Source organism: Brachycentrus maculatus, unplaced genomic scaffold, assembly GCF_059751285.1.
Source record: "Brachycentrus maculatus isolate JH-2025_06_01 unplaced genomic scaffold, ASM5975128v1 h1tg000070l, whole genome shotgun sequence".
In the NCBI taxonomy this organism is placed as follows: Eukaryota; Metazoa; Arthropoda; class Insecta; order Trichoptera; family Brachycentridae; genus Brachycentrus; species Brachycentrus maculatus.
The window spans coordinates 659943-685935 of NW_028280824.1; the positions used below are offsets into that span (position 1 = coordinate 659943).

The 25993-nt window shown below is 33.0% G+C and overlaps 1 protein-coding gene across 18 annotated transcripts in view; it reads left to right on the forward strand.

Moving 5' to 3' along the window:
• LOC148311195 (uncharacterized) overlaps window positions 1-25635 on the forward strand; it is a 35764-nt gene extending 10129 nt beyond the window's left edge. For 2 of the 18 annotated variants that reach the window (XM_088257053.1, XM_088257039.1), the window contains 6 exons: window positions 8676-8795; window positions 10529-10650; window positions 11960-12109; window positions 12633-12746; window positions 20564-20605; window positions 23556-25635. In XM_088257053.1, coding sequence (XP_088113179.1) covers window position 8795; window positions 10529-10650; window positions 11960-12109; window positions 12633-12746; window positions 20564-20605; window positions 23556-23624 — 498 coding nt within the window. In that variant the 5' untranslated portion in view covers window positions 8676-8794 and the 3' untranslated portion in view covers window positions 23625-25635. Of the gene's footprint in view, window positions 1-8675; window positions 8796-10528; window positions 10651-11959; window positions 12110-12632; window positions 12819-20563; window positions 20606-23555 lie in introns of all 18 variants that reach the window. The other 16 variants (XM_088257054.1, XM_088257040.1, XR_015837298.1 and 13 more) reach the window with 15 other exon arrangements.
• The last annotated feature ends 358 nt before the right edge of the window (window positions 25636-25993 follow it).

Genomic DNA, 25993 nt, shown 5'->3' on the forward strand with positions numbered 1-25993 from the left:
ATCTATAGAGCAGATTTACGATATCTACCTTTTTTCAACGTTATATAAAGCAAATTTACAATATCTTCCTTTTTTTCAGCGTTATTTAAAGCAAATTTACGAAATCTACCTTTTTTCGGAATAAATCTACAAAAATCGTCTCTTAAAATGTACTCTTTGCAAATGAATGTAATTTGCACATTTTGAAAGTTATATATATTTGTAATAATGCCGTTTGCAAAGAGTATATTTTGCATTATACAGATTAATGGAACGTCTTCGTAAACATACTTTACAATCGGGGACGGGAATTTGCTTTACAATTTTTTGAAAAACTTTGAATTAAATTATTTTAAAGAGAATTATTACAAAACGGTGAAAATTAAATATAAATAAAAAATTATAAAAGATTGTATAGCAAACTCCGAAATCTAATTGTTATAATTATTTGTGTGTGTATAATATATCACTAGTCACTAAATTTAAATGGTGACCAAAAGACGTATTTTTCTTTCGGACATTTACGAAACCATTACCGAAGATTTTCACTTAAAATTTATGAAACACCCTATTTTTCTCATGTAAATTTACGACTCTTACGATGTCTTAATTACAAAGACAAATTTTTCCATTTATCGAATTGTGACATTTGTTTTTGTAAATAATATGTCGGTTATACTAAGGTAATAGTTTTTTTTTCCAGTTTATTAAATGTGAAATTGTCAAATTTGTTTTAATGTTACTACTGATATTTTTAAAAATGTTCAAATGATGATACGTCTTTTGAAAAGAAATCATGGATTGTTGTTTATTTTGAAATAATATTAAGTCTAGGTATATATTGAACATCATTTTGACGATTTTTGGATGTATTTTTGAATTAAAAACATTCATTTCGATCCAAATCCGCAAATGATTTTCTGATTATTTTTTAAAACATTCCAAAGACACCGCATTCTTCTTTTTTCAATTCGAATTGTCTTCATCCATTCATCCGTGGGAGATGTGCAGTTTCTATGGAATTTACATGTTATTCTTAATTCAAACGGCGCACGAAAAACAAAAAAGTCTCGGAGAAAAACCGGGGTACTTTGTTGTAATTTTTAGTTTGGATTTCTTGCGCCGTTTCTCAAGAGGTGCTAGGTTATCTATTATTGGGAAGGTTGATTACGAATTGATATTATAAAATTGAATTTTTTAATTTTCCCATGCATGCATGTACTATGCACATGCTACAAAACAATTAGCTAGATTTTGGAGAGAATGCTGTTTTACTTTTTTATTTTCATAATTAAGTGCCATTTTTATTAATTTTTTTACCTTAGCAAAAATTAGCATGTGCTTCTATTTGTTTTAGGCATTTTTTATTCTACTTTTCGCACCACAAACTGTGCGTAAAAAATAAAGTAATAAAGTAATATACCTTTTTTACGCACGGTTAAAAATTCCCAACGCATGTTAAAATATTTTTCTTCGTTTTACCGTTTAGTTGTCAATCTTATTTTCACAATGAAATTTAAAATTAATATAATTCGGTTTTCTTATTTATTGAAATTCATATTATTTTGTAATTTTCTAAAAACTTGACAAAAATTGGGGTTTTTCTTACGTAAAATTTTAGTTTTTCATCAAAATTTTTTTCTGTTTTTTTTGTAGTAAAGATTTTTTTATTGAATGTCAAACTTCTAATACTCTAATTCTGATTCTATAATTTATATTAAAATACACATTTTTATGAATATAAAACTAGGTTTTTTTATTAAATTAAAAAATTACGAGAAAAAGTTATTTTAATTCATCGATAGGTTCAATTCAGTTTTTTTTAAATAATTATTTGTTAACATAGTCCGTATAGTGGCTACCATTCTTGAGTTTTGGGTTGATTTCCGGCAAGGCCATAATAAATATTAGCATTTTTTTTATTAAATTAATTATTTTTTTGTCAATTACGAATTTTACTGAATTTTGGAAGAAAAAAATATAAATGAATGATTTAAAATATTTTTATATTATGGCTCATAAATTGAAATTATCATGAATCGCTGGTATAAGTTATATCAAACTCAAATTGTCCTTTTATAAGTTTGGCAGATTTTTAATCTAGAGGTCCGTGGTTCAATTCCCCACTCTACCACAAGATGATTCTTATTTTCTCAATCACTTGACATGCTGTGTCAAATGTAATTTTTTTTTTATCTTTTATAAAAAAAATTATTCAAAATTACCATGGACTAGTACCTGAAGCGGAGGGCTGATCACCTTTCCTTCATGTATAAACGATCAAGATAACACTGCGTTTATATGACACAGTGCCCTATGCACCATATGGGTGCGGATAAGGGTTTAATTATTATTTATTTTATAAAAAATGTTCTTTTAAAGTATTTCGAAGTTTGGCATTTTTTGATCAATAAAAATATTTTTTCAATCACGCATATAATTTTTTGGACCCTCGCTCTCAGCACATTTGTATTCTTTCCATTGCTTTAAATTCTTACATACCTCCTAAGGATTTTTTGACCAGCCAAAAAAAAATTATAATTGAATTTGAAATTGATTTTTTTGACAGTGAAAAAGATCCTTACATTCGGAGCTAATTCATAGAATTATAGCAATTAGAAATACTATTAGTTTTTTTCTGTATCTTAAGAACACCCTTTTATAATTTCCCTTTATCTAGACTATGACCACTTGCACTCTGAACTCGTAATGAAAAAAATGTTGCCACCTAAATAAAATAAAAAAAGTACTTTTTATTATTATTTTCAGTGGCAACTGGTTGCCGATCTTTACAGTTTTCGAATAGTATTTTATTTGTATATTGGCAACACCGGTTCACTTAATAAAAAAAAAAGGTTTCTATTCCGAATTTAAAATTATTTTGACAGGAATTGATGTGCAATCAAAAAGCATGCTTATTTTCTTCACTAAAAATCTTTTTCCAATTGATTGTACATTGATTTTTCACTCAGCACACTTTCTTTAGTATGCCAGGTATTTTAAGTCTTTACAATTTTATGATTTCGAAAAAAAATTACTGTAATGAAATGGAGTTATGAAGACTTGAAATTTTTTGAAAATGATTTTTATCAATGGTAATACAAAAAATATATAAAGCAAAAAAATATAAATAAAAGCAAAGATTAAAATTTATATTTAAACGTATTTTTTTTTACTGTCGATAATATTAGATGAATTTCGTCTTTTTCTTCTGGCCGATATCCACACCAAATGGTGCATTTTTTGTGTGCATATTATCACTGATCACATGTTAGTGTGGCTAAATCTTTCTCATATTAAACAAGCAAAGATTTGAAGTTCATCATCCAGTTCGATAGCTGGTGACACAAATGTGTCAAATAGAGCAGATGTTATCTAACTCTTTTGAAAAAATCTCTTCATTTTAAAATTTCAATAGATAATAATAATGATTTATCCGCCTCCATAGTGTAGTGGTAAGCACATTTGGCTACCATGCCGAAAATCCCGGGCCCGATTCCCGGGCGGGTTAAAATAAATACAAGTGTTTTTTTCACTGATATATTATAACACATTATTGTCAGACAATTTTTTCATCAAACCCGTCCCTAATTAGTATTCTAATTTGGGTCATATACTCATCACAACTAACCGCAAACCCAATTCTCATCTGTATGTTTTTTGGCATCTCGCGTTCTTCCGAAAGTAAGCAAATAGAACGCTTATAAGCGTCTCCCGCTCTCCACCGACTGTATGTAAAATACGCTTTTAAGCGTTTCCCGCAAACAATGTGTCAATATTACCCGAAGCGCCGGACTGATCACCTTGTATTGTAAACAGTCAAATTAACGTCTCATCAAATTGATGCAGTGCCCTATGCACCATTGGGATCGATTGAGTCAGTTTTTATTTACTGTACTAGTAAAAATGCTTTTATTCGGTAAACTAATTAATGTCAACTTACCATTGATAGGCATGCTCGCCTACCGTTCTGGAGGTCCCGGGTTCGATTCCCAGGGGGGTTCAATAAATATAAGTGATTTTTTCACTGTAATATTTATTCAATATTACACTGGACTGGTACCTGAAGTGGAGGGCTGATCACCTTTCCTTCATGTGTAATCGATCGAGATAACACTGCCTTTATATGAAGCAGTGCCCTATGCACCATTGGGGTGCGGAAAGGGATTATTATTATATATATATATTATATTACCATTGATAAGGATCATTTTCTCTTAGAACGCAATTAAATTAGTTGAATTGATTAATTATTTTCAACTCCCTTTTTCCTGCCAATAAGTGTTTTAAATGTTTTGAAGGACTGTTTTCTATGGTATTATAATTTTCGATATTACATTCTACTCAGATAACGCCGTGCCTTACCTACAAAATAATTGTAAAAATATATATCGAACAATTAAAATTAAAATTGTATGTTTTGTCTGTGACGCACGGCTGTTATTTGTACAAAAAACGCGCGCTTGAAAAAATATTCTCCGATTCCTGTGTAAGATCGCATGAGATGTAACGTCGTCAAGACGTACATTTGGTCGCGTGTCGGAGGATAAGTGTTTTGAGCGCAAACCTTTTAAATTAACCCCGCGGCTTGTGTCACGTCAGGCAATTGTTGGTTTACAGAATACCTATTCGATGCTTAAATTTAAAAAAAATATGAATTAGCATTATTGACTGGGTCAAAATTATGTCAAAAATGGATTGTTATACTGGTTTTTTTTTTACTTATGATTTTCAAAATAAATATAAATTGTTTTATCTGACAAATATCTTTCGTATTTATGAGCCAGTCTGTATGGATAGTAAAATACTTACTTAAAAAAAAAAATTTCTTTGAAATGGTTTTTACCGGAAATTTATATGATTGCGTTATATCAATATCTCGGTATATTAAAAATAATCTATTATATAGGGTGTTATTTTAGAGGTTCAAATTCAAATTTCCCGCGGTAAATTGATGGTGGCACCCGCCTTGTGGCATATATACGGTAATATGTGACGCTTTTCCTCTTATTAAGACATTATCAAACACACGAGTGATTGATAATGTCTTTTTAAGAGGAAAAGCGTCACATATTATCACATATCGCTCACTCCTTTCAATAACGTCATAAATCAAAAATTGTCAATTTTCAGTTGTTTTCGGAATCCCCAGGAAATGTACTATATCCCAGAAAAAAAAAACATATTTTTAACTTAATATTTACCCGCTGCAGGGCAGAAAATGTTGTTTTTGTATTTTGAAGAAAAGGTATTGAATAATTTTTTTTTTAAATATACTAAATATTTTTCGAATGGAGAAAATACCTTCAGGTTTTACCTAGAAAGATCTGTTGCACAGTAAAAAGTTCAATAAGTGGCTTGATATTTATTTTTAATACATTGTGTTATATTTTTAAACTTTAAAAACGTTCTCGTGAAAAATCTAGTTTTTTGATTTATGACGTTCTTGAAAAGAGTGAGCGATATATGTAAATAAAAGTAGAATTCAATCCAATAACCGTGTTTAATTTTGGATATATTACCCAACAATTCAATATGGAATTCTACCCACTGTCTGCAGTTACAATAAATAAATTATTTTGACCATTTTGATACATCTTTTATGTACAAAAATTTACATATTTTGAAATCCTTATATTCCCTGACGTGACACGGGCCCAAATAGCTTTGCTGTAATTTTTCACTGTACGTTAATGATAAATAATTTACACATTGATTTTCTTATACTATACTTGACTTTATTGTATTTTTGCCAGTTTATAACATCGTCCGCCGGCCTTAAAAGACAGACGATTCTGTTTCAGAAACATCCCAATACCGTTTGTATTATAATTTGTCTGTTTTTAAATCAAAGCGAATGTCTTTATTTCGTCGGATGGTCCGTAAGGCACTGCATCGGATTGATGCGGTGTATCCTATTTAGAATGGTTGATTTTAAGACAGAAAATTGATATTTGTCAATTTTTTTGTTTGTATAATCTTGTCTGTGCAGTAATTTTCGTCAATCTTTGAGATAATTGAAAACTTGGTTTATCCTTTATTTGTTAATTTTAATAGCACATCTCAAACTCTAATTCCTCTATTATAAAATATATGATTTTATGAATTTAAAGATGCTATATTCAGTACATTCTGCAGGATACTAGAGCCCCTTAAAATACAGGATGGAGGGCTGAGAAGTGGGCAATATATTTGTATTCCTTCACCCTTATATATGAGGGACATTTTCTGAAATTTAATTTTTCCGAATTGGCAAAAAAAAAATACTAGACGGAAAAAATTTGAAACCCGTGTCATAATAAAAAGTGATCACATTTCATTCTTAATAAAATATCATTCATTCAAACCCTTATCCGCACCCCAATGGTGCATAGGGCACTGCATCATATAAACGCAGTGTTATCTTGATCATTAACACATGAAGGAAAGGTGATCAGCCCTCCGCTTCAGGTACCAGTCCAGGGTAATATTGAATAAATATTAGAGTATAAAAATCACTTACATTTATTCGACCCTCCCTGAGAATCGAACCCGGGACCTCCAGTACGGTAGCCGAGCGTGCTGACCATTACACTACGGAGGCGGACGAAAATATCAACCAAAATTTAATATATTTACTACATTTCCACAATGAAATAAATTTTTCGCTTTGATTTTAAAATATACGAAACAGAATTGTTTATTTTTTCTCGCATTGGCGTCGAATTTAAGAAAGCGAATATTTTTTTTTGAGATTCGTTTTAAAAAGAAATTAGGATGTATGTACCTTAAGCTATGTTTTTTGTTTTGTTTTGATTAACATTTCAAATGTTGATTCCAATTTTCTGATAATTGATCCCCCTTTTAAAAAATCAATTCCTTAAAAAATTTTAATTATTTAAAAAGCCTTTATCTCCCCAAATTATTAAATAATAAAAAAAAATTATCAACTGAAAAAATTAAAATTAAAACTAAAAAAAACATTTTTAATATTGTATCGACTTTTTACCTACGAAGTGTTTCTTGTAAATTAGAAATTGTTTTAAATATTTTTTTTAAATTAAAAATCGAACCTGCAATCTTATGTGTAGTAGCCAAACGTGTTAACTGCTACACTAATATAACTATAAAAATAAAATATTTTGGGAACAAATAAATATTAAAAATGTTTTTTTTTCTAATTCATTTTTCAACATCTGTCAAAAAGGTCTCTATTATGTGAAGTAATATTTTTATAATAAAATAATTCCGTACAAATAAAAAAAAATTGAGTATAACCTTTTAACTTTAAAAAAATATCTGAGAAAAAACATTATTTTGTCACATAATTCTAAAGCAAGCAGCTGTTAAATCGCAGTAAGAGCTCTGCATACAAATATCTAACAACGGTATTGAATTTACATCTTCGCTTAGCATTTTATCATATGATACTAGGAAAAACTTTAAAAAAAATGGTATTATCTCTATGTAATGACGCAAAGAAAAGCCTAAAAAATGGTATTGTCTCTATATTATGTATGATACAAGGAATAACCCCAAAAATGGTATTGTCTCTATATAAAAGAAAAATCCGAAAAATGGTATTATCTCTATATATTAGTCTATGTGTGCCTTTCTCAAATACCTATTACTGCCCTTTAGTGGCTACGTTGCAGTCTACTTTTGGTATGCATAACTGAATAAACAGCATGACGACTCTATATGTATGACTCGCTTGTGATAATTGATGTTTTTATACGATGATGATGATGATGACGCGTTCTCTCATCATTTCCTCAATTTAAGCTGCATATTTGTAAGCGTTACTGTAACAATTATTTTTAATTCACCATATGTGAAATGTATTATACATTATGTTCCCTAATTTAAGGAAGAACACAACACAGTATTTTCATACGTATTTTTTTTTACAGTAAACTCTATGAATGATCGATCTATAATAGTAGTAAATAAAAAAATGTATATAAAAGTATGTAAAATACTCATATTCAGGCCACATTTTTATTCTGTATAAAAATTCGCCTCCGTAGTGATGATGGTCAGCACACCCGGCTACCGTTCTGGAGGTCCCGGGTTCGATTCCCAGAGGGGGCTGTCTAACAAATATAAGTGATTTTTTCACTCTAATATTCATTCAATATTACTCTGGACTGGTACCTGAAGCGGAGGGCTGATCACCTTTCCTTTGTGTGTTAACGATCAAGATAACACTGCGTTTATATGATGCAGTGCCCTATGCACCATTGGAGTGCGGATGAATTAAAAATACTAAGGTCATATTTGAGTTAAATGTAAAAAAATAAACACATAACAGCAGTTGAAATCAGTGTGAAAAATACCGAGGTCATATTTAAAATTAGTGTATAGAATTAAATGTAAAAAATACTGAAATCATAGGCGTATTTGAATTCAGCATAAAAAATACCAGGGTTGTATTTGAATTCAGCATAAAAATTACCAGGGTTGTATTTGGATTCAGCATAAAATATACCAGGGCTGTATTTGGATTCAGCATAAAAAATACCAGGGCTGTATTTGAATTCAGCATAAAAATTACCAGGGTTGTACTCAAATTAAAAGTATAAAAAAATAATCAATATAGCGTGAATTTAACAAGATAAAAACAGTGGATAATAAAAGCATAATAGCGACCCTTTTGGCTGTTGAGCGCCCCACACGCTACGGGCCCGAGTTGCTAACGGAGAATAACATTGCAGTTACCCCACCCTTAGGGGCCTTCCCGGGCGCTCCGCCGCAGCCGCAGGGGCCCTTCCTGCCGGCGCCCCCGCAGCACGCCACCGCCGCCCCGCAGTACGGAGGTACGCACCACACCTACAGTAAGGAAACATGCATTACTCAGGCCGCTTGTGGTTGGACGCCGTTACGCAGAAAGCAACCAGACCAAAGGACAACTTTGAACTCCATTCGTTAATTTGAATTTTTTAGACATTTAATTTTGGAGACGTATATGCTAATTTTAAACAGGCTCCAAGACTTTAATCTTTGATGCCATTTTTTTGCATTGCGGACTCAATACTGTAATCAAAATTTTGCAAGATACAGAGTTGCCTTTGATTAGAGACGCTGGGTCCGGGGTGTCTATTTAATTTAAATACAGCAATAAAATACATCAAAAATCAATAAAATACACAAAAAGAGTCAATTTGGTGTCACGGGACACCCTGTAGTTTTCTCTCACTGCTTTCGGCGTAACTGCTTTAAATTACAAAGGCCATAATGATTTAAATATTTTTTTTTGTAACATATATATTTTTTTAACTACTTCAATTGCTGTAATTGGAAAATGGCAAATGTAATTGGAAAAAGGAGCAGAGGACGACCGAGAGAAACTTGGCACAATCAGGTATGCCAAATACTTGAGAGCGGTCATGTTAGGAGTCGAAAAAATCGGCGGGTATGTATGAGGAGATGCATGAACGTGGAAGAGGCGAAGAATGTTTGCAAAGACAGAGTGGTGTGGCGTTCTATTCTCTCTGCCTACCCCTCCGGATTTCGTTAGTGTATTTAACGATCAAGATCATACTGCTTCCATACAACGCAGTGCCCTATTCACCACTGGGAGTGGATAAGAGCTAGAAGAAAGATTATTATATTAACTAGGAAAGGTAAAATATTTTAGAATAGACCAATGCTCCGCAACCTTTTCTCACCTACAACAACAAAATTCTTCCTAGAATTCTGCTAAAATATATATAGATCATTAAAAAATTACCAAATGACAATTGAAAAATTATTCTATACTACATTTTGTCCGCCATTATAAAGTAAATCAGCTTAAACTTAAAACACAGTAAGGGACATTTTTTTTGTAGTACGTTTTTTTTGCATTTTTGGACTAAGTAGCATCTACTTAGTCCAAAAATGCAAAAAAAACCTGCTACAAAAAAATGTCCCTTACTGTATTTTTAGTTTGGACAGCCGAAATGGTTAGTGTGTTTAGCTATCATGCTGTAGGTCCAGGGTTCGAATCCCAAGAGGGTCAAATATTTGTGATTTTTCAGTCTAACATTTATTTAATGTAACCTTGGACTGGTACCTGAAGCACAGGCTGATCACCTTTCCTTCATGTATTTAACCATCAAGATAACACTGCTTCTATATGATGCAGTGCTGATAGATTAAAAGTCCTAATATGAAGAAATTAAAAAAATTGAAGATGAAAATTAATGCCCATTACATATAAATCTTAAAAAAATGTATAAAAAAAGACTATTTTACCATTAATTATATAAAACATTAAACCATGAGTGTAAGTCCCTCTCCAAGCACAAGAGCTCAGTCCCTTTTTTGGAGAGGCACAGCGAATCTAAAACTAAAAGTTTGCCATATGTATAAATGTTTAGAAAATGTATTATGTTGTACTTAAAAATGTAACTATATTAAATAAAATAAAATATTTAAAAAAAAATATTTTAACAGAAAACAAAAAATTAAAAAGTTGACAAGAAGTATGTGCTATGTGATTTTTTGATTGGTTGTTGCGTAACATTGTCGCACGCTCTGTTTGGTGTATTCCCGCCTTATCGCCGGTCGGATGTCTTGTCCACAGTGCCGGGCGGAGCTCCGTACGGAGTGTTCCCCGCGTCCGCGGCCGGCCAGCTGTACGCGCCGCCCCCGTCCTATGACCAGGCGCTGGCCGCCCACCATCCCCCGATTAATATCGGCCAACAGGTGAGTCCGTTTACCGCCTTTCCACCCTGCGATTGGGCTATTTTTCAAATACATTAAAACCTCTGTCCATGGTTTTAAGGGGACCTATTGAAATAAACTACGAATGAGGGATTAACCCTTTCCGGTCCCCTAAATTAAAAAAAAAATCTAGGTAGACAGTTACATTCCAATTGGAAAAAATCTTTTATCCTCTGCTCCAAATACTGTTGTAATAGATACGAGTGACAAAAATGTAAGCTTGGAATTTAAATAAATAATACTAATGATGAAAAAAATGTGGAATAACATCCGACATGGGACCTAAGAGAAAAAAATCCATGTCGAATAAGATTCCACATTGGACCAGTAAGGGTTAAGAGGTCAATACACAAGGAGATAACATCGAGTAAAGATACTGTCCTCCCAATCTGCATAACCATTGGTAGCTTAAAATTCTAAGAAGACTATGGAGTTTTAGATGTAAATAAATTATCTGGTCAAATTATAAGCTTAAATAATAAAAATAAAAATGATATTTTCTGGCGTTTCTCATGTGTGTGATTATAATCCAGGATTCGGACCTCACATACTAATAAACATGTGTTTGATAATGTCTTAATAAGACGAAACGCATCACACATTTTCATTATTTATATGTAAATAAAAGTAGAATTCAATCCAATATCCTTGTTTAATTTTGAATTTATTACCCAAAAATTTAAAATGGAATTTTACCAACTGTGTGCAGTTACTAAAATTTGTTATTAAAATTTGTCTCTAGTAGTATCTAATGATTGGGAGTCATGACAGTTGTGTGAGGTGGCCATTGAGTAAGATGGCCATTGGGCGTGACGACAGTCGAGTGAGGCGGCCATTGGGTACGATGACAGTCGTGCGAGGTGGGCATTGAGTAAGGTGGCCGTTGGACGGGGTGACTGTTGAGTGAGGTGGCCATTGGGTGCGATGACTGTTGAGTGAGGTGGCCATTGGGTGCGATGACAGTTGAGTGAGGTGGCCATTGGGCGCGATGACAGTCGTGCGAGGTGGGCATTGAGTAAGGTGGCCGTTGGACGGGGTGACTGTTGAGTGAGGTGGCCATTGGGTGCGATGACAGTTGAGTGAGGTGGCCATTGGGCGTGACGACAGTCGAGTGAGGTGGCCATTGGGTACGATGACAGTCGTGCGAGGTGGGCATTGAGTAAGGTGGCCGTTGGACGTGGTGACTGTTGAGTGAGGTGGCCATTGGGTGCGATGACTGTTGAGTGAGGTGGCCATTGGGTGCGACGACAGTCGAGCGAGGTGGGCATTGAGTAACGTGAGCCTGTTGCAGATGTACGGGTCGGCGGCTGCGATGTACGCGGCGGCGGGCTACCCGGGCTACATCGGGTACCCGGTGCAGTACTACCCGTACTACCCGACCGCGGCGTCGGCCGCCATGCAGCCCTCCATACAACCGCTGAGGCCCACCATCATGATTCCGGTAACTACACACCTTCTCCGTCTTATTCCTCATTACCGAGGGTTGTGACCCTTGTGGAAGCAATGACTCTTCTCCAGTACACTTCATCATTCATTCATTCAAACCATTATCCGCACCCTATGGTGCATAGGGCACTGCATCATATAAACGCAGTGTTATCTTGATCATTGTGAAGGCTGATTACCTTTCCTTCATGTGTTAACGACCTAGATAAAACTGCGTTTATATGATGCAGTGCCCTATGCACCTTAGGGCGCAGAGAATGAAGAAGAAGAAGACATACTTACTATTACAATTTATTTTAAATTTGTGGTTTGCAGCAGTAACCAGTTGTCCTGAAAGGGGTAAAAAAAATTGTCACATAGTTTTTTTATCAACCCTGACCTTAATCTTGGACAGTCTGCGGCCCGACCCTCAGTATACTAATCTTTCATATAAACCTTTTCGTCAGACTGGAGAAACACATTTCCCGAGAGGTTGGGAGATAGTAGAGGCGTATTTTGATGAATTGGTCTATTTCCAGAATGGTTTCGAGGCGGGGGCCCGCTTCGACGGCGTGGGCCAGCCGCTGCTGCCGCCCGCGCCCCCCGGCGTGCCCCCCTCGCCGGCGCAGCTCGCGGCCATGGCCGGCCACCAGGTAGCCTTACAACCTAACCGGGACTACCATCCCCTCCAACACCTGTATCGCTATCAGTAGCCACCGTCAAATGTACACACACTTCCTAATAACTACAAACTGTCCTACCGACGCCTGCCGGCGGGCCGAGTGTCCGACTGCCCGACTGCCCGACTGCCTACCTCACCGAGCGGGCGACCTGTCTGCAGTCTGAAAGTTGACCATAACCATCTACCAAGCATAGAAAACACACTTATAATAGGGTATTATCACTCGGGAGGAATATCTAATTTAACATACTCAACCTATAAAGGATTGTGTTAGACTTGTTTTGTGTTTATAACAGCCGATATAATCAATATTTTCATTCATCATTTTTTTTTGCAAAATTCGCCTTCGTATAAACGTTGTTTTCGTAAGTCGGTAATGAATGACGTCGCAGAAACGAATCCACACTACTACTATTACAGCTCTATAAAGCAGATGCATAAAGGTATACGCCCCATAACACACCCGATGACGTAAAATTTGGTGACGTATAGCGGTGTCCGTTTTTCGTTTTATTCAAAATCTAAAGCTTAAACCTTCATATCTCCCTTAGTTCTGTACAGATTTCAATAAGGATGTTACCGATAGTCTTGTGATTTTTCATATTAATTTATTATCCAATAATAAACACATCGTGAGAATGATCAATTGATGTGGACCTCAAGGACCAATTATCGCCTTCCCTTTGTGTATCAACGATCTACGAAACACCAAGGCGATAAGATGCAGTGCCCTATGCACCATTGGGTCATGAAAAATAATAAGTATGAGTCCACACAAATGATAGAAAGAAGCAATAGTTTAACAATGTAATATTCTTTTTTGTATTAATTTTTAAATCAAATAGATTTTTTGGGTCTACTATAAATTTTTTATGTGTTTTTGTTAATAAAATACAGTAGCCTCAAAAAAATCTGTGTTTGATTTAAAAATTAATACATAAATTAAAATGGAGTTCTACAAATTAAACACCAAATCAATAAATAAATGTTAGATTCTCGAACTGAGATGTAGATTAGTGTAAACGCTTGGATCTTTTTGGAGATTTGTTCTGAAGGAACTTGATTGGGGGCTGAGTTGGGACCACTACGGAATCTGCCGATCTGAGACTGCTTTATAGTGAGGGAGGGGAGAGACGTTATACTGTCAACATTCAGCCTGTAGACATTTCGTTCCGGGATGTAATTTTTAGGGACTTTTTACCGTCCGATATTCTGTCCGCCGGCATTTTGTCATGACGCCTTTAACTGGAGAAAAACCTTTCGTATTTTCATATATTTTTTAAATTTGTCTTGTGAATTTTAAAAATATATGCCGGTCAAAATACGCGATGTTTTTTTTTCATGTGTAAAATTCAGTCGATGGATTTTATGGATACTTTGACGAATGTATAACGATATTTCCAAACTGCGCTCATTCCATTTTGTGTTATTATCTCCTTGACAAACTAGAAACCTTTCATTTTTAATATGAACGAGTTGTTTCTAGCAAATTAAAAACATAAATATATAATGTGTCGGGTTGTGGTCAGTGTCCGTGGTTAGTGTCGCGGACTCTTGAGCCAGAGTTTCTCGGTTCGAACCCACTCTACCACAATTTTGATAACTAATTATTACTATAGGCTCACATAAATAGTATGAAATTGAAATGTAAATAATAAAAACACAAATATTTCTCTTTTTTTAAAAAAATAAATTAAAAGATGATCTATTTCTCAATATTATTACAATGTCTGTGATATTTAGTCCGCCTCCATGAGGCCCCGGACTGGTACCGGAAGCGGGAGGCTGATCACTTTCCTTTGTGTATTCAACGATCTAAATAATACTGCTTTTATACGATGCAGTGCCCTATGCACCAATGGATACGGATGGGGGATAAAATAATAAAATAGTGTTGAATAAAATAGAATTGTACATTTTTGTCGAATGATGGAATTAGTTCATTTTGGAAATATAGGCCTCGAACGAGGGCATTGATGAACAAACGCGGCAACATCCAAACGTCACATTTTTTATCACTTGAAATCTGATATTTTACTTACTGAAAAATAATTTCAATTGTCTGTGGTAAAATCCATAGAAAGTGTCACAATGTAGAATGGTCTTCTATTTTTCTATGTTTTTTACAAACTCTTGTCCATAGAGAGATTCGAGATGAGATCTTTAAATATCGGGCTGACTGGTAAAAAATAGGACATTTGGATATTGCCATGTTTATTTTATTTTATTAATTTTATCAATGCTCTTATACATATATCGCTCACTCCTTTCAAGAACGTCATAAATCAAAAAACTTGATTTTTCAGGAGAACGTTTTTATAGTTTAAAAATATAATACAATGTATTAAAAATAAATATCAAGACACTTATTGAACTTTTTACTGTGCAACAGATCTTTTTAGGTAAAACCTGAAGGTTTTTTCTCCATTTGAAAAATATTTAGTATATTAAAAACAATAATTAAATAATACCTTTTCTTCAAAATCCAAAAACAACACTTTCTGCCCTATAGCGGGTAAATATTATGTTTAAAATATGCCGCTTTTGCTGGGATATAGTAGATTTTCTGGGGATTCCGAAAACATGCACAACTGAAAATTGACGATTTTTGATTTATGACGTTCTTGAAAGGAGTGAGTACTATATGTATATCATACGAATAAATAAATTTGGAATTTATGTTATCATATTGTAATGTGAGGGTTGTTGGTAACTAATACGGAAACTTTGAATGAGAAATTATCTAATATTGTAGGTACTTACCCAGGTTTGACACCTAGTGGGAAACTCGATTGTTAATATAATGGCCATGTGATTTTACTGAATATATTTTGATGTCAAGACGCTCCTGCGTCTGGTTTTGTATGGCAACACCAAGTGGGCTGCTGTCTATCGGGCGGCCTTCCCACCAACTGTCAACTCATTATTACGCTTTTGAGGGAAACGAGCCCTCGGCTTACTGTTGAGGGTAACAAGCCCTCGGCTTACTGTCGAAGGTAACAAGCCCGCGGCTTACTGTCGAAGGTAACAAGCCCTCGGCTTATGGTCGAAAGTAACAAGCCCCAGCTTACTGTCGAAAGTAACAAGCCCTCAGCTTATGGTCGAGGGTAACAAGCCCTCAGCTTACAGTTGAGGGTAACAAGCCTTTAGCTTACTGTTGAGGGTAACAAGCCCTCAGCTTACTGTCGAGGGTAATATATGCATAGTTTGGTTAATTCAGGCCTTAAAACAAATTTAAAGAAATATATACATATATAATCCTTCTATTCAAAGCTATTTTTACAATTCAAAATTGTTAAATTCATCGCATTCAATTTATCACACCCTGTATAATATCATGTATCCTCTTGTGTCCTGAATATTTGTCTTTTGTCTCTTTCATGTTCTTTATTTTTATGTACGATGTATACAGGGTGTGATAGATTTTATATATAAAAAAATATATATATGACTATTCTGTAAATGTGTTAATGTTATGTCATTTGTGAACTAATAAATCCTTTATATGTGCAAGCTGTATCAAAATATTGAATCGCGTGCCAGTCCAAGTGACATTTATTTTCATTTTATTAGTCTGTGACTGCTATTATGCCAAAAGTACTAGTGGAAAATGTCAAAAGTACATGTATAAAATGTCAAAAGTACACATGGAAAATGTCAAAAGTACACATGGAAAATATCAAAAGTACATGTGGAAAATGTCAAAAGTACACAAGGGAAATATCAAAAGTACACATGGAAAATATCAAAAGTACATGTGGAAAATGTCAAAAGTACATGGATAAAATGTCAAAAGTACACATGGAAAATGTCAAAAGTACATGTATAAAATGTCAAAAGTACACATGGAAAATGTCAAAAGTACACATGGAAAATATCAAAAGTACACATGGGAAATATCAAAAGTACACATGGAAAATATCAAAAGTACATGTGGAAAATGTCAAAAGTACATGTATAAAATGTCAAAAGTACACATGGAAAATATCAAAAGTACATGTGGAAAATTTAAAAAGTACACATGGAAAATATCAAAAGTACATGTGGAAAATGTCAAAAGTACACATGGAAAATGTCAAAAGTACATGTGCAAAATGACAACAGTACAAGTGGAAGATGGCACTTGCGCTTCAATATTTTGATTAATTTGTTTGTGCAATGACTTTTCGCACACAATGCAGTTATCTTTCCGCCGTTTGTTTTGGAATAATATATTCTTGAACCGTACCTCTGATCTTCCTACATGGACGCGGCAATGTGGTCCGAGCCTCGGCGACAAGTCAAAATCTTACACACGGTATAATAACCCAGAAAATGGACAATCGTCAAATTTTCTGTGGTTTTTTTGTTTGTTTAAATTAAAAATACAGCTTTTTTCACCACGAGTATTTGAATACTCAAAGGCCAAATTGTTTTAACCAACATTTAAAAACTCCATTTTATTTTTTTTTATTTTTTTTTTAAAAATCCTTGGGAGTTATTTTTAAATTTTAGGAAAAAAATGTAATATCATTCATTGGTTCGGCAGTCACTTTGTGGTAAAATCTATCCATTTTTGATCAAAGTTTCACATGGTAAATACCACTATTTCTTAAAATCTATTGTGACACGTGTTTCGATGCGTTCCGCATCATTTTCAAACACGTATTTGAATCACAGCGTATTTTAAGAAATATTCGTATGTACCAAGTAAAATTTTAATAAAAAATTGTATATAGAAAAATATTTCTCAGACCAATCAAAGATGGCTCTAGTGAACTCACACATAAGAGCCTCGTGAGATTTATGATATATGCATCGCCTCGTGTAAGTAACAATCAAGTAACACCGCATCAATACGATGCAGTGCCCTATGCACCATTGGGTTAGAAGATGAATACGATACCTTTTTTGTTTTAAACTGTAATAATAAAGTGAAAATTTACAAATAAGTCTTTTATTTTAAAAAAATTATCGAGAAAATGGATATTTTGAAGAAAAAAATCACATTTTGTAAAATTTTCTTCGTCATATGTTGGTTAAGATTCTTTGGCAATCACCGTTTGTTCTTACGCAATTGACAGTCAAGATAACACTGCAGCACTGTGTGGAGAGTGGTTGCGCCCATTGCAGGGTCGCCTTTCGAAACTGACTGTTCCCAAATTACCGCCGTCAAAATGTGGATAGCTACGTATTCCATTCAAACAATATGTAAATGGATTTTTGCTGTTGTAGAAGTGACATATTGAGGGTGGAGCGCAATAAAAGGTGTATTTTGAACATAGAAATCATTAACTTTGTGGATAGTGTCATTATTTTGTGAAATAAAAAGACTTTGTTTTTTGATCCACTCACATTTTTATCAGCAACCAACTAGTTTCGGCAACAACCTGTTGCCCTCTTCAGGGTTTAATTTATGACATAGTCGTATTATTTCTTTTTATTTCTCAAAATAATATAACAAAAGTGAATTAGAAAAGATTGAAAAAATAAAATATTTTCCAAATTAATTATCGCCACATCGAAATATATAATGAAAGAAATTCATACTTATTTTTTTTTAAATGTTAATAATATTAGTATATAACCACGGTGAGTGGTTATATCGCTCACTCCTTTCAAGAACGTCATAAATCAAAAATCGACAATTTTCAGTTGCGCATGTTTTCGGAATGCCCAGAAAATGTACTATATCCCAGCAAAAGCGGCATATTTTTAACTTAATATTTACCCGCTACAGGGCAGAAAGTGTTGTTTTTACATTTTGAAGAAAAGGTATTGTTTAATTATTTTTTTAAATATACTTAATATTTTTCAAATGGAGAGAAAACCTTCAGGTTTTACCTAAAAAGATCTGTTACTCAGTAAAAAGTTCAATAAGTGGCTTGATATTTATTTTTAATACATTGAATTATATTTTAAAACTTTAAAAACATTCTCCTGAAAAATCAAGTTTTTTGATTTATGACGTTCTTGAAAGGAGTGAGCGGTATAGTAACATTATTAACATTTTTGTACAAAAAAAAATAAGTAAAAATGACTAACCACAAAGTAAATACTTTAAATATTAATAATGTTGAGAATATTATAAAGAAATTCATTATTAGACCCTTCATTTTGTATTGTATTCTATTTTGACCACTTGAATTTTGGCGAGAAAATTAATTAGTGCGGGAAATTGTCACCATCAAGTGGAAAAAGGACTACCCAAACACTGCTCGGGTTCGTCAATTAAAACGAATACAGTAAAACCTCGATATAACGGATCCTCATTTTACGAACTCTAGATATATAATGGACAAAAAATCCGGTGAAATTATTGACTATTTGTCAGATAACGAAGTTCAACTATATGTATTACACACATTTTTTGTAATTTTAGAAAGTTGATTATATTTAAAAAAAAAAAACAGCAAACTTCAAAAGTGCAAAAAAAATCAATTTATAATATCAATGTTTGGATCAAAATTATTTTCAATACAATAACACAATTTTTTCCTAACTCTCAGTTTTACCTATGGGAGCCCCTACTTCTCAGATATATTCATGAATGATTACGTTTTAATTATAAAATGGGAAAAATCACAATGTTAGTGCTACAAATATAAATGATAAAAATTCAATTTGTTTTTCAAAGCAGGATTACTGAAAGCAAGCGTTAAAAAATATAAAAGTAAAAATGACTAACCACAAAGTAAATGCTTTAAATATGTAGTGTAAAGGCAAAGGGGTTTATCTGTCTCAGACCAAATTTTATAGGAGAGCAAAAATAAACTTGTGAAATTAGTATATAACCACTCACCGAGATTTTTACGTCTACCGGTTTGGAGACGTACCCGTCTCTTCGTCAGGACAATCACTAACACAGCATGCAAACAATGCCACCCTTCACCACCAAAGCACCATTTACACACTCAAAACTACACAAAATGTCTAACACATGCGATTTTTGGTCAACCCGAAGACCAACATGCACTATAGTTTTCAATACAGACATGCGTTACGAGCCGAGGTTAAACGTATATTAGGACGTTTAACGTCCTAATTCCTAATATAACTTCCTAATATAATATTTAACGTCCTAATTCCTAATATAACTTCCTAATATAATATTTAACGTCCTAATTCCTAATATAATATTAGGAATGTTAGGAATTAGGACGTTTAACGTCCTAATGGTGCTATGGTGGTGAAGGGTAGTATTGTTTGCATGCTGTGTTAGTGATTGTCCTGACGAAGAGACGGGTACGTCTCGAAACCGGTAGACGTAAAAATCTCGGTGAGTGGTTATATACTAATTTTATTAACATTTTTGTAAAAAAATAAGTAAGTAAAAATGACTAACCACAAAGTAAATGCTTTAAATATTAATAATATTGAGAATATTGTGGAATTAAATAACTCATTTGTTTTATGTATTTTTGTATATACATATCTTAATACAACTAAATAAGTATTGCAACAACAGCTATATCCTCTTGCCAGATTATGGAATACACTATTTTAGACATTTTGTGGAAAAAACTTGGAAAATGAAAAATTTGACAGATATACCCCTTTGCCATTACACTACCGAAATATTAATAATATTGAAAATAATGCTATATAAACTCCTTGCCCGGGTTACGCTCAAACTGGGAACTGGTTGAAAAGACTGCGATCAGAGCTATCGGTTCCAACCGAGTTGGTGATTTGGAGACGGTCAGTGGAGGAAGAGGCCCCGACTCGGTCGGTAGGTGTGGCCCGGTAAGAGTGTCGCTAATCCTCGCTGTTTGTGTGTTTTCGTTTTTCATATACTGTTGACCAAAGATTGATTATTTCCCTCAGTTGTCTGCCATGGCCAACCATCAGGTTAGTCCACCATTTCTACTCGGGCTTACGCACCGACTATCCTAGACATAGTTAGGTTGCTTCGTGTTACTCCTGTCCGAAATACGCAAACGCCGGATCTATCCGCGGGGAATTGTTGCCAAGATTTATCATTATACATCTCTCACAGCGCAAATATGGAAGCTCATGAGAATCACACTGGGTACTGTCGAATGTTTGAAAACATGGGCCAAATAATGAACGCAGCAAAGGTGTATATATATATATATATATATATATATATATATATATATATATATATATATATATATATATATATATATATATATATATATATATATATATATATATATATATATATATATATATATATAAAATTATAACATCTTCCCATAGTGTGATTAATTTTGTGTCACCCTGTAAACATAGATTTTATATTTTTTCTTGATTAATCAAATGTTTCACTCTAATATTTATTCAATATTACCTGAAGCGGAGGGCTGATCACCTTTCCTTCATGTGTTAATGATCAAGATAACACTGCGTTTATATGATGCAGTGCCCTATGCACCATTGGGGCGCGGATAAGGGTTTGAATTGAATCCAATGTTTCGAATAAACTTTTTAATATTGATATTAGCCATTAAAATGGGCTAGAAATGGAAAACACGATATTAGTTTTTTGTTGTTGATAAGATATTCATCCAACATAGAATAGATTAGAATGGTTTGATGTGTAATTAGCGCAAACCTTAGTAGAGAAACTAGCTACTTTTTTTCCTCCAGTGCTCGTCGTTTTTACAAGCTTTTATTTAGTTTGACTTATTTTGTATACAACAATCAATATCATTAAAAAATGTTTGGTTCTACACCACTTTTACCATGGTAGCTAGTTACTGGTACCTATAGACATGTTTCACACGAATTGTAGCGCTTATTCGACTCTGTATACGTGGTGAGCGGCTGTCACGCGTGTACACCTACTAGGTCCGTCCGCTGTATGCATGCCACGCGTGACAGTACTCACCATCTCGGCTATGCAAACTCAAAACACAGTAAAGGACATTTTTTTTGTAGTACGTTTTTTTGCATTTTTGGATTTTGGAAGTAGATTCTACTTAATCCAAAAATGCAAAAAAAACATATTACAAAAAAATGTCCCTTACTGTGTTTTAAATTTGGACAGCCGATCTGCGGAGGAGGCTATTCTTACAAAATAAAAATTTACCTTTATAATATTCTCACAATGACCTTGTTTTTCCTAGTTCGAGAAATAAATTCACAATTTTTTTTATGTTGGTCCGTATTTTTTTACATTCCCCTTTTCTTCCTTGTCGTTTGCTTCTTAAAAGATCCATTGATATCACTCACTCCTTTCAAGAACGTCATATATTAAAAAACTTGATTTTTCAGGAGATCGTTTTTTAAGTTTAAAAATATGATACAATGTATTAAAAATAAATATCAAGCAACTTATTGAATTTTTTACTGTGCAACAGATCTTTTTAGGTAAACCTGAAGGTTTTTTCTCCATTTGAATAATGTTTACTTTATTAAAAAAAAAAACAATTAAGCAATACCTTTTCTTCAAAATGCAAAAACAGCACTTTCTGCCCTGTAGCGGGTAAATATTAAGTTAAAAATATGCCTCTTTTGCAGGGATATAGTACATTTTCTGGGCATTCCGAAAACATGCACAACTGAAAATTAACGATTTTTGATTTATGACGTTCTTGAAAGGAGTGAGCGATATGTCCCTTCAAAATCAAATCATACCCAAATCCTGACAATGCCCTCAAAGCACATTTTAGCCTTAGTAGTAAATTTGCCCAATCGTTTTATCTGGAAATGTGGTACACTTTAGAGCAAACTAAACACATTTCAAAATGATTCTGTCAATCTGTGTAATTGTAGTCTAATTTTTTTTTATTTTATGAAATAATTTTGAAATCAAACATAGATTTTTTGAGTCTTTTTTTATTTTATTATAAAACACAAAAATTTATATTGTGACGATTGTTTCGCCTAGTTATGCCATTTTCAAACGAATGTGAAGATTAAATGGACTGACGGTCCTTATGTAGCTATACAAAATTGTACATAAGTGATAGTTTTAACATGTGTAGCAATAATTTATGGGAGACAACAATAGTTAATAGGGTATTTAGGTACGTACACCTATTTTTATTTTCTGGGAAAGGAAGAATTTAAAAAATAAAAGTTGATTTGAAAAATGCAAATTATCCATAAAAAATTAAGTATTTTATAAAATTCCTTTTATTTGTTTACTAGTCCATTTAACGTAGGTTTATGTTTACACATTTTGAATTTGTTTCTAACACAAAGGGAAAACCTGTCAATGCATTGTGACGAATTTTTAAAAAGTACTTTTTCTCTATATATTTTTTCCAGATTGTAGGAAGTATTCACGCAAAGTGCTGATTGCCAGTAGAAACTTATGTATTAAATGTTAAATGAAACGCTGATTTTTGAGTCTATGTACCTAAGTTGTATTTTATTGTTAAAAAACACATAAAAATAAATTTTGTGACAATTGTTTCGCCTAGTTATGGCATTTTCAAACTGTCTAGGTGAAACAATTGTTATATGTAGGTGAAACAATTGAATAACTAGGCGAAAAAATACGGTGTTTGAAAATGATGCGGAACGCATCGAAACACGTGTCACAGTAGATTTTAAGAAATAGTGCTATTTACTGAGTAAAACATTAATTAAAAATGGATAGATTTTACCACAAAGTGACTGCCGAATTAATTAATAAAAAAATAGATTTTTATGTGTTTCTTAACAATAAAATACAACTTAGTAGACTCAAAAAGTCAGTGTTTGATTTAAAATTTAATACATAAATTAAAATGGAGTTCTACAAATGAAACGCCAAATCTACAAATAGTAGAAACTTAATTTTTTTGGGTCGGTTTTGATTAATGTTGCGCTACTTCTTCCGCAGGTCGCTCTGTCTCAGAAGAAGGGTTCCTTCCTGGCCGGCAGCGCCGACGGAGGCTACACCTTCTGGTAGTCTCGTCCTCTGCCTACTCGCGTTGTGCGCGCGCGGGCGCGGTGTGCGTGAGTGCGTGTGTGTGTGATGCCGTGCGAGCGTGACGCGTGACTATACCCGCCCCGCGCGCGACATCAATTTACCTAGGATACGTAGTAATAAAATGATGAACGGGAGGTCGCGGCTCATGTTGTATTTTGTGTCCTTTATAAAATTACTAGCGCTCTTCCCAGTAGTAAAATACTTAAAGTAAAGTAAATATCACATTCCATACATAGAAAAAAAGGGATATTTTTTATGCAGAATTTTTTTGAAAACCTTTTAAGCGTCTGATTAACCTAGCTGGCTCCAACAGGGGGATTTAAATCCCCCATATATGAATTTTAATTCCATAAATTTAGTATTATAAGAGTTACTTACTCCATATTTTTTTATAATCTAAAAAAATTCTAAACATTAAAGAAAATTTTCCCTTTTTTATTTTTTTAATTCCAAATCATCAAGTGTTTAAAAAATTTGTTTTTTTGAGAAACGCAATCAGTTGGTATCGCGAGTTCTACGTTCTTATATATCAAGATATAATTTTTTTTCTGCTAGCGACATATTATCTTTCACTCTAATAAATGTGGTATTACCACAAGGAGAGAGCTCCTTGTGGTAATACTACAAGACAACTAGACTAGTCGACTTTCGTTTGATGCGATTTCTGGCCTCTCGCTTATCGTATGGCTGCCGACAGCCGATGTGGAAACTATGACTCACATAGCAGCGAGTTACAAGCTACGATATATGATTTCAATACAAATATATTCTGGGGTCTTTTGATACCCCGCTTCGGATACTGTGTAATTTTTGGATGATCAGTACGGAAAAGGTTAAACTAATTGAATACAATATAAATTTGGACATCACCCTCGATAGGTTTTTTTTTACAATAAAATATTTTTGAAGGACACAAAATTAATCATATATTTATACTACTTTATACACAAAAAAGTCTATATTTATTTATAAGCAGGTCACTTATATCAGATTTGAATTTTTAATGGGGTAATATTAATTTCTCATATTTTACGCATAGTCAAAGACAATGTATCAAATTCATTTTTGACATTATAAAACTGAGGTTTTCTTCATATGTAACGAAATTGATTAAAGTTTATGTTTTATGGTTGTAAATTTTCATTGAATCTCATTTGACTATAGTGAAAAATGAGTTGTTTTGTTAGTATGAATTAGTATTTTCAGAATCTGTAATTCAATTTGTCTCTAATAAACAAAAAAATCATTTACTGCATGTACATTTTTTTATAAAGGTATCGAAAAATTGTATAAAATATATATATTTTCTTAACACATAATTGGTTTACTGAAATACAGTCTTTATTTTTTTGTGGTCTTAATCAAAGTATTTATTTAAATACCAATAATTTAATATTCTAAATAAATACATTGTCGAACACAATTGGTTTACAGTCAGTCTTATTTTACATTCTTGTTTTTTGTGGTCTTAAACAAAGTTTTTTATTTAAATACCAGTAATTTAATATTCTTAATAAATACATTGTCGATAATATTAAGAATGAGCCCGACTTCCTGATTAGATTGAAAATGACAAAAAAAACGCAGAAAGGTGACGTAAAATATGTATTTTATTTAATACAACTAGCTGTAAGTAACGTTATATTATTATATACTAGTGGGATTATTGAATCTGTACGAAGGTGGAAGAAAGTCCTACATCTGCTGCAAATGTAATCTCCTTATTAGCTTCAATTCCGACAGTTCTTACAGTAAATTAAACAACCGATTTTGAGAAATATAATTTTTTTAAATATTCAATAAAGCCATGGTTGTTTTTTACACCAGTTCAAATAAATATATTCTTATTAGTTTAATATAAAAAATTATTGCAATAACTTTTTTTTTTTTTTGAAATTTTAGTCATCAGCAAAATGTGTAAGATTTTAGCGTAAGTTTAGGTAATTCAAAAAGTGGCTTTAAATTGCCTTGAATTAAAAAAGAAAAGAAACGTATCTTCGTATACTTCTCTCAAATCATCTTGCATCACAATAAAGTGTAAAAATATATTTATATGCGAGTTTTGTAAGGAAACAGCCTTAAATGTTACGACTCTGAATCAGTGACGCCATTTTGCATACAAAAGTTTGTGCATCGTCATTCAATAGGTAAACTAATTTGGCTTTATTACCCAATAAGATCAATTAACTCTTGGTCCATTTCTCCAGCAAATATATTTTTATTTATTATAAATTCAATAAAAAAAAATAATATAGTTTTCTTATGATAAGGTGAGGTTTTTGAAAGCAGCAATCAAGTTATTGCAACTTGGGGTTGAATCTAGAGCCCCTCTACAATTTAAATTCTTC